The sequence below is a fragment of the Panthera leo genome, chromosome B3 (assembly GCF_018350215.1).
Source record: "Panthera leo isolate Ple1 chromosome B3, P.leo_Ple1_pat1.1, whole genome shotgun sequence".
In the NCBI taxonomy this organism is placed as follows: Eukaryota; Metazoa; Chordata; class Mammalia; order Carnivora; family Felidae; genus Panthera; species Panthera leo.
The window spans coordinates 145,948,490-145,961,581 of NC_056684.1; the positions used below are offsets into that span (position 1 = coordinate 145,948,490).

The 13,092-nt window shown below is 63.5% G+C and overlaps 1 protein-coding gene across 4 annotated transcripts in view; it reads left to right on the top strand.

Annotated features, from left to right (window-relative positions):
* The first annotated feature begins 1,765 nt into the window (after positions 1 to 1,765).
* MTA1 (metastasis associated 1) overlaps positions 1,766 to 13,092 on the top strand; it is a 35,615-nt gene continuing 24,288 nt past the window's right edge. For all 4 annotated transcript variants that reach the window (XM_042944491.1, XM_042944492.1, XM_042944493.1 and 1 more), the window contains exon 1: positions 1,766 to 1,851. In XM_042944491.1, the coding sequence (XP_042800425.1) occupies positions 1,824 to 1,851 (28 nt within the window). In that variant the 5' untranslated portion in view covers positions 1,766 to 1,823. The remainder of the gene's footprint in view (positions 1,852 to 13,092) is intronic.

The window sequence follows — 13,092 nt, forward strand, 5'->3', positions numbered from 1 at the left end:
ATGGACGTTTTGGGCTCTCTCCACCCCCAGTGGCCAGCTGGGCACTTTTTGGTAGTTGCGACTTTTTGGCCAATTTGTTCCGTATTGGAAGATTTCACGACGCGGCTTCGCCGTCCAGATGAGGAGGTTCAGGCTAGGGCGTCGGGAAGGGGGCCTATGGTGGGGGAGGGACGCCACTCCACGACCACCTCCCCGGTCACGTTTGGGGAAACCACCTCAGCGTGTTTGCCCTGAGTCCTGCACCTGAACTCCTCCTTCCCCCCTCCTCCAGCTACCATAAACCCCCTGCCCCTCGGCTGCCCTCCTGGCTAACTTCCTCAGAGAGTGAGTGGGCATTTCCTCTTCTGGAGCCCTGGGCTGCACTACCCTCCTTGGAACCCCACCTGGCTCTGGGCTCCTGCCCACCTTCCTAGTCCCCTGCAGGGACCCTATGGGGTGGGTTCCTATATGGCTCTGTCCCTGCCGCTCCCACTGCTGGGGAGACCTGTGCTTAGCCTGGGGGGGGGGTCCCTCAACTAAACTGCACCCCCTCTAGCCACAGACCTGCCCCTGCTGCGTAAAGGGCAGGAACACACAATGTTGCTCAGACCACCAAGCCGGAGACCAGATACTTCCTTTTCCTTGCCCCTCAAGAGTGATGTCGCTCCTGGCTCCAAACTTCGGCTGGGACACCTGCTTCTCTCCCCCTGGGATGCCACCCCCTCCCCCTCATGCTCTTTCAGGCTGGGCCCACCAGCCTTGCATCCTCCACAATCCTTGGACCTTAAGTGACAAGCACACACGTGCCCAGTTAGGGTCCTGAGGGGGGCTGAGAAAGAGAAGCAGGTACCTTGTTCCACACAGAGGCGGTCCTTCCAGCCTCAGGGCCCACCTCCCCAACCTCATGGGCGGCAGACTGGGCTTGGCCTTTTCATGAGGCCACAGTTCAGGGAGGCCGCACCAGCTGGGGAACTTGCCCATGTGGATGGGGGCACCACCAGTGTCCAAGCGTGGCCATGGGGGCTGGGCAGTGAGGGCAGAGATAAAGACCCCCCTGGGGTGGGTGGAGAGAGCCAGGCCCGGAAGGGAGGTGTGCAGCAGCAGGGCCATGTGGCTGAGGCTGGGCGGCTGGGATTCAGGGCAGGTGGGGGGGCGGGGCGGGGGGACTTGGGAGAGCCACCTTCTCCAGGGAGGGGAGAGTGGGAGAGAGGGGGATGGAGGCCCTGGGAGGGGCTCTGGACCAGCGTGGAGGCTGTGATGGCCATTGCGGGAAGGGGCGCCAGGGATGCTGGCAGGGCCCGGGTGTGGAGGCACGGGGAGGACCCACCTGGGGCGGGGGGAGCAGGTTGGGTGCAGGGGCAGGACCCACCCGGGTAACGGGCGCTGGGGATGCCAGGAAGACCCAGGCACAGGGAAGCCCCGGGGCGGGGGGGGGGGGGGGGGGGGGGGGGGGGTGGCGGGCGGGTCGTGGGAGGACCCACCGAGCAGGGGGCGCGCGGGGAGGGCTCACCCTGGCCGGCGCGCCGGGGGCTGCCGGAAGGACGCGCCCGGGGCGGGGGGCGCGCGGCGGCGCGGGGAGGGCCGGCCGGGTAACGGCCGCGCGGTGGGCGGCGGCGCCCGAGGCCCCTCCCCTGCCCGCGGCCGCTCCTCCTCTTCCTCTCCCGCCCGCGCCGCGGCCCTCGGTCCCTGCGCGGCCTCGGCGGCCTCGGCGGCGGCGGCGGCGGCGGCCCCTTTAAACCGCCCGCCCCCCGCCCGCGCCCGCGCCCCGCGCCCCGCGCCTCCGCCTCCAGGCCCCGCGCCCCGCGCCCCCGCGCGCCCGGCCCTCCGCCGCCGCCGGCCCGGACATGGCCGCCAACATGTACAGGGTCGGAGGTAAGGCCGCCGCCGCCGCCCGCCGCCCGCCGCCCGCCTTTATGCGCTTCGGGCCCGGACCCGGCCCCCGGCCCCCGCCGGCCGCCCCCCCCCCCCCCGGCCCCCCGGGCCTGCCCCGGGCCCCCCGGGCCTCCGGCCCCACACCGCCGCCCCGGGCCCGCGCCAGCACCACCTTCCCCCCCCCGCCCCCCCCACCCCGGGCCCCCGTCACCCCTGCCCGGGCCCCCGTCTCGTCCCTCCCCTTCCCCCATTTTCCTCCATCCCCTCCCCCACCCGCTCCGCCCGCCGCGCCGGCCGCACGGCCCCCCCGCGGCCCACTTCTGGTCCCCTCCCTCCACCCCTGCACCCCTCCCCCACCGCAGGCCCGCCCCAGCGCAGACCATCCTTCCTCCCACCCCAGCGGCCCCCCCCCCCCCCCCCCGCTCCCCGCGGCACCCCCGCCCTCGCCGCCTTCCCCTTCCCACTCCATCTTTTCTGAGCGGCCTGCTCCTCCGCCGCCACCTCTGCCCTGGCCCCGCTCGCCCCAGTCCGCAACCCGAAATGGCCCCTGGCCCGGCCCCGACGGGGGCCAGTGGGTGGTGGTGGCCCAGCGGGCTGCAGGGAGGCGGGGGCTCTGCCCACCTGTTGGGGGCCCAGCGGCTGGTCTGTTGGGCCCCGGGCACCGGAGACGCTGGGCAGCGCTGAGCATCCTTTGGGCCTGGTGGGCCTGAGAGCCTGCGGCTGGGGCTGGCTTGAGCCCCCCTCCCCCTGAGCCGGAGCACATGGTCTTGGGAGGTTCAGGCTGCCCCCCCCCCCCCCCCACCGGACCAAGTTTCCGGGCCTTTGCGGTGTGGAGGGCCTTGGGGGTTGGTTGGCTCCAGTGCAGGGGTGGGGAGCCCCATTCCGGGGCCACATTCCTTCCTGGGAGCCCAGGAGGGCCTGCTCTGTGCTTGGGGGCTTCCCCCAGCAGGATTCCCTCTGTGGGGCCCTCAGCAGGCTGCGCTCACCCTGAGCACACTTCTGATGCACCCCAAAACTTTTCACCGCCTCCTGTTGCCCCAGTCCAGCAAAGAGGTGCTTTGCAAGGGTTGGGGACAGGCAAGGAGCTCTGGGTGGGGATGGGGGTGGTGCTGAGTTGGCTGGGGCCCTGGGGGAGGCTTCCCCCACTTCCTCCCTTGGTTTGGGTCCTAGGAAGCCCCCAACGTTGGGCCCCACTTTGTTCCTTGGGGTTCTGGGCTTGTCCTCCTTTGGCACTTCCACAGGGAGGCGGGGTGCCCTTCCTGCCCCCGCATTCCTTTGGCGCCCACCCTTCCCGAGACCTCCAGATGTTTGGTCGCCCTCCTTTGGTGGAGTATGTCAGGATCGAGAACCCTCTGGGTGGGCTCTGGCCCAGTCTCCCCTCCTCACTGACTGGCCGGCCCCCCTGGGGCCTGGGTCTCCTGTCTCCCTCCAGCCGGGCCAGCCTTGTGACGACCTTGGGCTTGCCCTCATCTGTGCAGTGGGTCAGCATGGCACCTGCCTGGCCATCAGTACCCCGCCGCCCCCCCCCCCCCCCCCCCCCAGCTCAGAGGCAGTCCTGGGAATGGGAGCCTACATCCTATTAGCAGCAGGGTGTGTGGGCAGCAGGCAGGGGTGCAGGGGCCTGGAACAGAGGGGCTGTTCATCTCCCACCTTGAGGGCAAGGCTGGAGTGTCACCCCAGAGGTTCTTCTTCATCACACTGCCAGCTAGGCACCTTGACAGGTGCCTGGTCCCCGGGGGCTGACTGGCCCTCCTCCATCCCAGGAGCCCCTGGCCCCTCCCTCAGCTGGCCCCCTCCGCCCCCGTGGCTGCGGCTCAGGGCTCCTCCCTGTGTTGTAGAGAAGTCTCTCCATCCTGCCCCCCCCCCCCCGTACGTACCCTCCAGGCACCACCTTCCTGCAGTGCAGAACCCCCCTTCCTGGCTCAAGGCCCCCATGGCTCCCACTGACTAGTGACAAGGCCCCGTAGGTAGGTCCTGGCTGACACCTGGTTCCCACGTGCTGTCTGGGCCACAAGGGCCGTTGAATAAATGAAGACATGATCACAGGAACAGAGGCACTGGCCCCTGGATGCAGACGAGAGAGGGGCAAGGTGGGGTGGTGGGCCGGGGGCCCCTGGGCATCGTCTCCCCTCTGCAGGGCTGGAGGCCCTCGACTGACAGCTGCTGTGCCTTCAGCTCAGGCCTTCTGGGGTAGGGGGCTTTAGCAGAGCCCCTACCAGGCCACAGGCCCCTGGGACCCTTGGTGTGTGGGCGGGGCTGCTTGGCTTTTAGGCCTGTCTGGCTCCGAACTTGGTGGGGGCCTGGCCACCGCTCAGACCTTCCCGTGCCTCCGTTTCCCCCAGCGGACAAGGATCTCTGTGCTCCGCAGGTGTGACCACACGCTCCCACTCGCAACCCCCTGTGGGTTCCCGCAGAAGTGGCGTTTGCTCGTGGTTTGTGGACGGGGTCTCGGGGTCGCTGCCGCCTGGGTCCTGGCAGAGCTGGTGGTCACGGGGGGAGGGGGGGTTGTTGGCAGGTTGGTGTCCTGTCCTTCAGCACCGCTTGCTTAGGGAGGGGGCGTCTGGAAGACGTAGCCCTCTGGCCCCAAGCCGATGGCCCTGTCTGGGTGGCGCTGGTGTGGTGGGGGGTGCCACAGGGACATTCTGAGAAGGGGACACCCCCCGCCCCTTGTTATCTCCACTCAGGACCCTGGGAACAGAGCCTTTTCCTGAGATGCCGGATCCAGCAAGGAGAGAGTAGGACACCAGCTAGATTTGAATGTCACATAAGCAGTTTCTGACTAGAACCGTGTCCCAAATATTGCAGAGGACACATAGATGCTAGAAAATCCTCAGCAGAAATGCAGACTTATCTGGGTGTCCTGCGTTTTACCTGGCAGGCTGCTCCGAGGCCCTGCCAGGAGGTCTGGGCGGGGCGAAGGCCGGGTGGCGGCTTTGTGCCAGCTGACCAGCTGGGTGGAGTGGGTCAGCCGGGGAGGGGACAGGGCCTGGCTCTTCCCAGGGAAGTGACCTGGCTGTCGACAGAGGCCTTCTGTTGGCGGCTACGAGTGTGGCAAGGCGGGGCCTGGCCGTGGGTGGCAGGGTCAGGGTCCATGACCTCTGCTCTTCCGGGGTCTGTCTTCCCAGGCCTCAGCAGGCTTCTGGAACGGGCCGTGGGCCGAGGGCACCTCAGGGCGATTCTTCTCTCTGCAACTTAAGGCAAAGGTGTCGAGTGAGGTTTGAGACATGAAGAGCCTAAGTTGGGACGTGAGCCACCTGACAACATGGTTAGCCTTTGGGGCATTTCTTTTTGATTGACAGAATAGAAGCTTTTCCTTGGGGTTCCCCCTCCTTTCCTTTCTTTCATTGCAAGAAGCTAGCACCCATTCTTTTGGGTAGTAGTTGGCTTTTAAAAACGTACTTTCAAAAGGTGCCGGGATGTGCTGGCGCTCCTGGCCGCTTGGCAGTGTTCCCTTGGGGCCGTGCTCTGGGCTCTGTGCCCCTCGGAACCCTGTCTTCCCGTCAGCCGTGCCTCTGCCGTTGTCCCTGCGCTTTAAGGTTCTGGCCAGGTGGGGAGTCCGTACACCTGAGCATCCCAAACTTGCAGAGGCGGCGGGGAAGCGCTCATGGCCCCTGCGTGTCCGCCGCCCCCGGTCTTGCCCCTCGGGTGGGCCCTCCGCGGCAGCCAGCACTGCTTTGGCCTCCCGGGTCTCTTGAGAGAAGAATTTGGCCACGAAGCTGTGGCTTAATACAAAAGAAGCTGTTGATGAAGGATGTTGGAGTAAACGGTCCACGGAACGGAATCCCTCATGCCCAGGGCCCGAGGGACGGGCCGCCAGCTCAGGGCGGGCGCTGTGGTCTGGAGGTGTGGATGTGGGGCTGGTCACGCCAGGCACAGTGGGCGCCCTGTGGCCCCCTGTCCGAGGGGAGGGCTGCCCCTGTTCCCTCTGCCCAGCCTGCCGGCTCTGCTGCCTGGGGCCCCAGCTTCCCTGGGACCCTTGTGTCCTCTCAGTCCCCCCACCGACCAGCCAGGGCCAAGCTGGCCCAAATCAGACTCGGAATGCAGCTTTCTCAGGGCTCCCGAGGGCTCTGTGCACGGGTGGACCAGGGGTGCTGTCTTTGGGGGGGCCGAGGGTCTGGGCTGGGCTCTGAGGACATCCCAGGGTCCCTCTAGTCCCCGCTGCCAATTCAGGCGCCCATGGGCACCGCCTGCCTGCCCCACACACACTGCGGCCCCCAGGCTGGCCCCCAGGTCTGTGGTCTGTGACCTGCCTTAGGAGATGATCCTTCTAAGCTGTCTCGCTGCTTAAAACTGCTTAACGGCTTCCGAGGAGCGGAGGGTCCAGTCCAAAGTCTTAGAGGGCTTGTAACCCACCCGCCTGGCCCTGTCCCAGCCCCGAGCCACAGGGTCTACCTGGCTGAACCTCCAGGTCAGGATGCAGACAGCAGCACCTCCTGGCAGGGACCCCCGCCCTCTGCAGGGCCGGACTTCCCAGGAGGCCGCCTGTGACGTGGCCGTGGTGAGCCACCCTCTGCGCGACTCCCACTCACCTTTCATTTGAGGCAGCAGAACCAGCAGGATCTTCAAAGAAGAGGGAGGGGGTGGCAGAGGGGGATCTGGATGGTGATGTGTCCAGAGGAACATGGGGGACCCTGCCCACTCAGGCCCGGTGCCTGGGAGCCCTCCGCCATCTGGCCACCTGCACGAAGTGGACATCAGCTGCTGCCCCTGTGTCATCGGTACCGCCCCCTCCAGGCAGGCTCTGGTCCCCAGACTGCCACGGGGACGGTGACGTGCTGCTGGCTGTCCTTCCAGGGAAGGGACGGGAGAGGGATGCCTGCGTGAAGGTGGCCAGGCCGTCAGCTTGCAGGGCCCGTAGGGTTAGCAGGCGGGAGTCCTGGGACTCCTGTGCACTATTTGGGAGAGAGTCACACAGAGACGCGAGTCAGGTTCCACGTGGCGGCCGGGGCTCGAGGCCTCTGTGCCTGGCTGGCTACTGCTGGTTTCTCCTGATTCATCCCCACGTTTGGAAAAAGTAAAATGCTGGGCTTGCAGGTGTCCCCAGTGTGGAGGGGCAGAGGGGGAGCCCGGGCCTGGGGGAGGGGTCCCCGGCCCCTACAGACCTGGTGGGAGCCACTTCTGGAGGGATTCTGACAATCAGGGCGTGGAGGGCGGGCGGCGGGGCCTTCCGGTGATGTGCCGGGCACAGCTGGGTGTCCGTGTTCTTGTGGGACCTCCTTTTGCCCCCCCCCCCCCGGCTGCCCATGGCCCCCGTCCCCGTGGGCTGGTCTCATTGTCAGGACCACCCTCTGCTGCTCTGGTCTGCCCTCAGCGGGCACCGTCCCCACTATCCCTGCTGATCCCGTACCACTGCCTCTGCCTACTCCCCACGTTGGTCTGTGGCCCAGATCGGTCCTTGTGGCAGCCGTGCAGAGCTGTGAGAAGTGAGTGCCCGACGAGCAGGTCCCCAGCTGGGATCGAAGGAGGTGACGCCTTGTGCCCTGTAAACCGGGGTCCTTCTGGCCTGTCTGGTGCCGTGGTTTCATACATTTTTGTTGTATCGTTTCGAGTGCCATCCGGTCTGGTGTTTGTACGTGCAGGGAGGCTGCGAGGTCCCTCGCGGGGAGCACGCCTGCGTCAGGAAAGCTCCTTCGGTGCTGGTTACAGAGCCGCTGGCCCTGAGCTCAGTGAGTGAATCCGCGGCGGACGCTAAACGGAAGCAGACACAGAACCAGGTCCTGTGTTGATCAGGCTGGCAGCCCCTGACCCTGTGTCCCTTAGAAGCCGCTGGGTATTAGCAGACACCGTAGACCGCAGTCACAGAGGGGCGTGCCCTGTGCGTGGGACCCTAACACTTAGAGTCAGGTTGGTAGGGGCGCCTGGTGGCTCATGACTCTTGATTTCAGCTCAGGTCATGACCTCACAGTTCGTGGGGCCCAGCCCTGCATCAGGCTCTGGGCTGACAGCTCAGAGCCTGCTTGGGATTCTCTCTCTCTCTCCTCTCTTTCGGCTCCTCCCCTGCTCACTCTCTCTCAAGTCGGGCTTGTTGAGGTCGGGCTTGTACGTAGTAAGTGCTTTCTCGGGGACAGTCTCTGACTCTGGCAGATGGCAGGCGTGTGCCCACCTCCGCCCTTGAGAACGTTTCCACGGCCCCACGAACTTCCTCCTCGTCTGTTTTCTGAGCCCTTGCTCCCCCCAGCTCGCGACGGCCGCGGCCTGATCCATTCCTGCTCGTCTGCGTTGTGCGGCAAGTCCCGGAAGTGGAGCCGCACCGTATGCGGCGTTTTGAGCCTGGCTCCCCTCCCTGAGTGAGCCGTGGCCGGCGTTCCTGCCCGTGCCAGCGGCCGGTGGACAGTCGGGCCTGTCTTCGTCCGCTCCGGCTGTGACACAGGTGGGGCCGCCCGTGACGGACACACTTATTTTTCACGGCCCGGAGACTGGGCGTCCAAGGGCAAGGCGCCAGCAGGTCTGGTGTCTGGCGAGGTCGCTTGCCTGGCTGAGGGGACCCGCTCGTGACCTAGGCACCCCCGAAGGCCCACCTCTCGGCACCATCTCCCGGGGGGGGGGGTGAGGGCTTCCGCGTGAATTTTGGAGGCACGCAGACCCTGGCGGGGCCGTGCTCAGTTTTGGGCGATGATGAGTGTGGACTCCCGTGCTGAGTTCTGCGTGTGTCCTGCCTTCCGGATGAAAGCGCCCAGGAGTGGGGCTGTGTGTTTGGACCGGGAGCGCGGATTTCGCTTGGTGACACACAGATGCCGCGTGGCGGGACGGCCGGGCCGTCTCGCGTCCCGCCGGCACCGCTGCGCCTCGGCTCCCCCAGGGCGCGCCGGGCCTGGGCTGGCGGCCTCCGCCACGGAGCGGCCTTGAGCTTCTGCTCTCCGGGCGGGTGTGTGCGCGGGCCTTTGCCCCGGTTTAAAAATCGGGGTGCTTGTTTTTCTTGCTGTTGAATTGTGGGAGCTGCTTTCACGCTCTGGCTTTCAGGGGCGCGTCTTACGGGTTTTCTCTGTTATAATGTGTGTATTTGGTGCCTCCACAAAACCTGCCTGGCCCAGGCTCACAAAGACTCTCGCCCTGTTTTCTCATAGAAGTTTCATAGTTTTGGGTTTTACTTTTGAGTTTGTGATCCATTTTAGGTTAAATTTTGTGTGAGGCCAGGGTTGGGGTTCTCACTTTTTTTTTTGGCACATTCATGAGCGTCCATTATCGTTTGTTGACGTTGTGAGTGTCGGAGCCTGGGCGGCTCAGTCGGTTGAGCGTCCGACTTCGGCTCAGGTCATGATCTCACGGTTCGTGGGTTCGAGCCCCGCATGGGGCTCTGTGCTGTGGGATTCTCTCTCTCTGCCCTCTCGCACTCATTCTCTTAAAAATAAACATTAAAAAAATGATCTTCCGTTCTCACCGGACGTGCTGGCTCTGTCATCACATCGGTTTGCCACGTGTCCACGGTTCCTGCCACTGGTCCACGTGGGCAGCCTCGGGGCCAGGACTGTGGGCTCTCGGGCTCGTCCCGCTCCCCGGCTGCCGAGCCTGTCGGGATAAGTCGGCTCTCCCGTAGATTTTCCCCACAGAAAAGCAGCAGCGGAGTGCGGGTCGGGTGGTGTCGGGCTGTCGTAGGTGGGTTCCGAGAGGGTCCACACTGCGGTGTCACTCGGGACGCTGCCTGGCTGGCTCGTTTGCGGGTAGCCTCTGGCTGCTTTTGAGCCACGCCGGCGGGCTGAGTGGCAGGGGCCGGGGTCACCCGCGGCCTGGGGTCGGGGTGAGTCTCCGTGCCGCACCGTCCCCTCGCGGGAACCGGGGGTCGGGGGGCAGGCAGCACGTGTGCATCGCGTCCCCACAGCTCAGCGCGGACAGTTGTCAGCAGAAGCGCAGGGTCTCCAAAGGAGCTCCTCGCAGCCAGCTCCCCACGGGACCATCGGGGCTGCGTGACCTCGGGACCCCGGTGCCTCCTCCCACCTGGTCCGCGCATGCCCCCCTCCCCCCAGTGCGTTTCTCTCGGGAACCCTGGCTGGGACCCGTGTCTCGCACGTGACGTGACTATGCGGACGGGGCTCCAAGCTGTGCTTGGTGACAAGTGTGAGTCCCTCCTGCCTCATCGAACCCATGCATCAGCGTGACCTTCCTCTGACCTCATGGACTTACACACCATCGCTTCTGTGAATTATTATCTTTTTTAATTTTTATTTATTTTGAGAGTGTGCGAGAGCAGGGGTGGTGGGGGCAGAGAGAGAGACAGTTCTGAAACAGTTTCCTCGCTATGAGCCCGACCGACGCGGGACTTGACCTCGGACCCCAAGATCATGACCTGAGCCGACGGCCGGTCGGACACCTCTGGGCAGCCCGGTTCACAGAATTCTTGTCCGTCCGAAGTATAAGCTGGTGTCTTCCTTGCCCCGTCAGGCAGCTCCATGGTGCAGCCACAGTTAAATTTTTTTTTTTTTTTTTTAACGTTTATTCGTTTATTTTGAGGCAGAGATAGAGGAAGACAGAATCCCAAGCAGGCTTCGTGCTGTCAGCACAGAGCCTGATGCGGGGCTTGAACCTGCGAACTGTTGAGATCATGACCTGAGCCAAAACCGAGAAACAGATGCTTAACCAACTGAGTCACCCAGGCGCCCCCTGGTTGTTAAATTTTAATTTCTTTAAAAACAATATTTTTTTTTAACGTTTATTTTTGAGAGAGACAGAGTGTGAGAGGGGGAGGGGCAGCTAGAGAGGGAGACACAGAATCCGAAGCAGCCTCCAGGCTCTGAGCTGTCAGCTCGAACCCACGAACCGTGAGATCATGACCTGAGCTGAAGTCAGATGCTTAACTGACTGAGCCACCCAGGTGCTCCTTATTGTGACGTGTTAAATTCAGGGCCGAAACTGAAGTTTGGGGGGATGCGAAGGACTGCTCTGAACCACCGTTTTCACCGTGTGCCTTTGGAAACTAGTTCTTGCCGCATACGTGGTCGGGGTCTTTTGTGAGGTCATCTGAAAATTATGTAAAATTGCACGTGTGCGAACTTCTGCTGGTAAAGCCATTTTGGTGACAACTTACGTCTGAAGCTCCGGCCTCTCTGGGTAGTTTCCTCAGCGTCCTGGCTACGACGAGAGGCAGATCTCCGCCCCGATCCCATGTACAGGGACCTCATCTAGGGCTCCGACAGTGCTTCCGGACCCCATTCACGCCCCGAGGGACTTTCTGTGTTTCCAAGGCCTGACTGCCAGCAGCTCCCGCGTCCCCTGCTGTGGAGGGTCTCCTGCTGCGCCACTGTGGGCCCGAGGGCTCCTTGAGGCCTTCATACCCCTCCTTACGGTTGGTTACAACAGAAGCGTTCGCACCAAAGTCAGCGGAAGTAACGAGCACGTCAGGCTTTCAGCCGGCCTCTCCCAGTGATCCATGGACAGTGCTTGGTTCTCTGGCCACCACCCGTGACCATGTGCCTGAAGCGTGCTCGCCCGACCTCGTGTGCATGTGGCCGCACATCCCCAGTGAGCCGTGGCTCACCAGGCGTGGGACTCCCAAGGGCTTGGGGTTACCCCCCAGGAGCAGGTTAGGGGCCATACTCTCCTTTGGGACCTGCGGACATGCAGGGTGTGGACAGTCCAGGCCTTCCTGTCTGCTGAAAGGAGAACGTCAAGGAGAAAAACCTGATGGAGCTTGGCGTAGGCTTTCCAAGCGGTGAGTGTGCCCAGGAGAGCGTATGCTTGCCCGTAGATACCGTGCTTGGCCACACCCGCCGCGCCACACGTCAGCACTTGACGGGCATCGCTGTCAGTCTGGATGGTGCTCGACGCTGACTCTGGACCGCGGGGAAGCAAAAGGTCCCAAAACAGTTCAGTTCTTCTCAGTAGTAGGCTTGTGTTGTTCCGAAAGATGGCGTTTGAGGGGTGCCTGGGCGGCTCAGGACCTGAGCGTCCGACTTCGGCTCGGGTCATGATCCCATGGTTTATAGGTTCGAGCCCCGCGTCGGGCTCGGTGCTGATGGCTCGGAGCCCGGAGCCTGCTTCGGATTCTGTCTCCCTCTCTCTCTGCCCCTCCCCCACTCATGCTGCCTCTGTCTCTCTCTGTCAAAAATAAATAAAATAAACATTAAAAACTTTCTAAAAGAGTCATAAAAGACTGTGTCTGGTTATTACTGTTTCATTTTAATTTCATCGATAAAGGTGTGTGGGAGTGTTGCGTTCGTATCTACAAAATACTCCTGGTGCAGCGTCCTGCCCTGCAGGCCTCAGGTCTTTGCCACCTGGCCCTTGACCGCGCCTGCATTCTAACCTGTGACCCCTTTCTTCGCTCGTTTTCCTCCCCAGTGTTTTGTAGTTGCCAGATCCGTGCGCAGGGCTTTCGACGTTTGAAGATCCGTAGGTCTTTTCTCAAATGGATACTTAGGTTTTTAATGCTCCTCGGGCCTATTGTAAATAGTACCGTCCACGTGCTGTTTTCTGTTCTGGGAGCTGGCTAAACCCTCATTCGTTTCAATGGCTTTTGTGTGGACTCCGGGAATTTCCGTGTGGACGGCGTGTCTTCTGCAGACGGAGGGCCCTTCCCGGTGTCTGTACTTCTCTTCCTCGCGGACTTTGGCGACGGAGTGTGCACGGCAGGGAGAGCCGATGTGCTCACGTCACTCCTGATTTTGGGGGGAAGGCGTGGTTCTTCATTGTCGGGTGTGACGTCAGCTCTAGATTTTCCACGTGCGCCTTTTATCGGGTTGACGACGCTTCCTCTGATTTCCGGTTTCCTGAGAGAGTTTTCGTCGGGAGCACGTGTCTGTCCTGCATCCACTGAGACAGCCGCACAGCCTTCCTTCCCTGCCCGGCTGCCGCGGGCTTCGGTGTTTTCAGGGGGATCCCGGTGGCTGCGACGCATCGTCCCCTCCGTGTACGCCTGGCCTGGGTGTGCTGCCTCTTCCTTGAGCCTCTTTGTTGTCCCGCGCTCCGTGGCCACGGTGCTGGCGTCGTGGCCGCGAGGGCCGGTGGGGACCGTTCCCTCCACGTCCCTCCGCGTCTGCTCTCTGGACGAGCTGGCGTCAGATCCCGCTCCTGCGTCTGGCGGGTTCCCCGGTGACGCCGTCTGGGCCTGGAGGGCCGTCTGTCTGTCTGCCGTCTCTTTTTACTTTCTTGGTTGACTTTGGAAGGTGTTTTACCTATGAGCCCAGTTCCTTTAGCAGACGTCAGGGTACCGGCTTCTCCGCGGAGAGCTCGGGGCTTCGTGTCTGTGAAGCATTGCCCAGTCTTCCCCGGGCTCCGTTCCTGGCGCGAAGCCGTGCCCAGTGCCCGTCG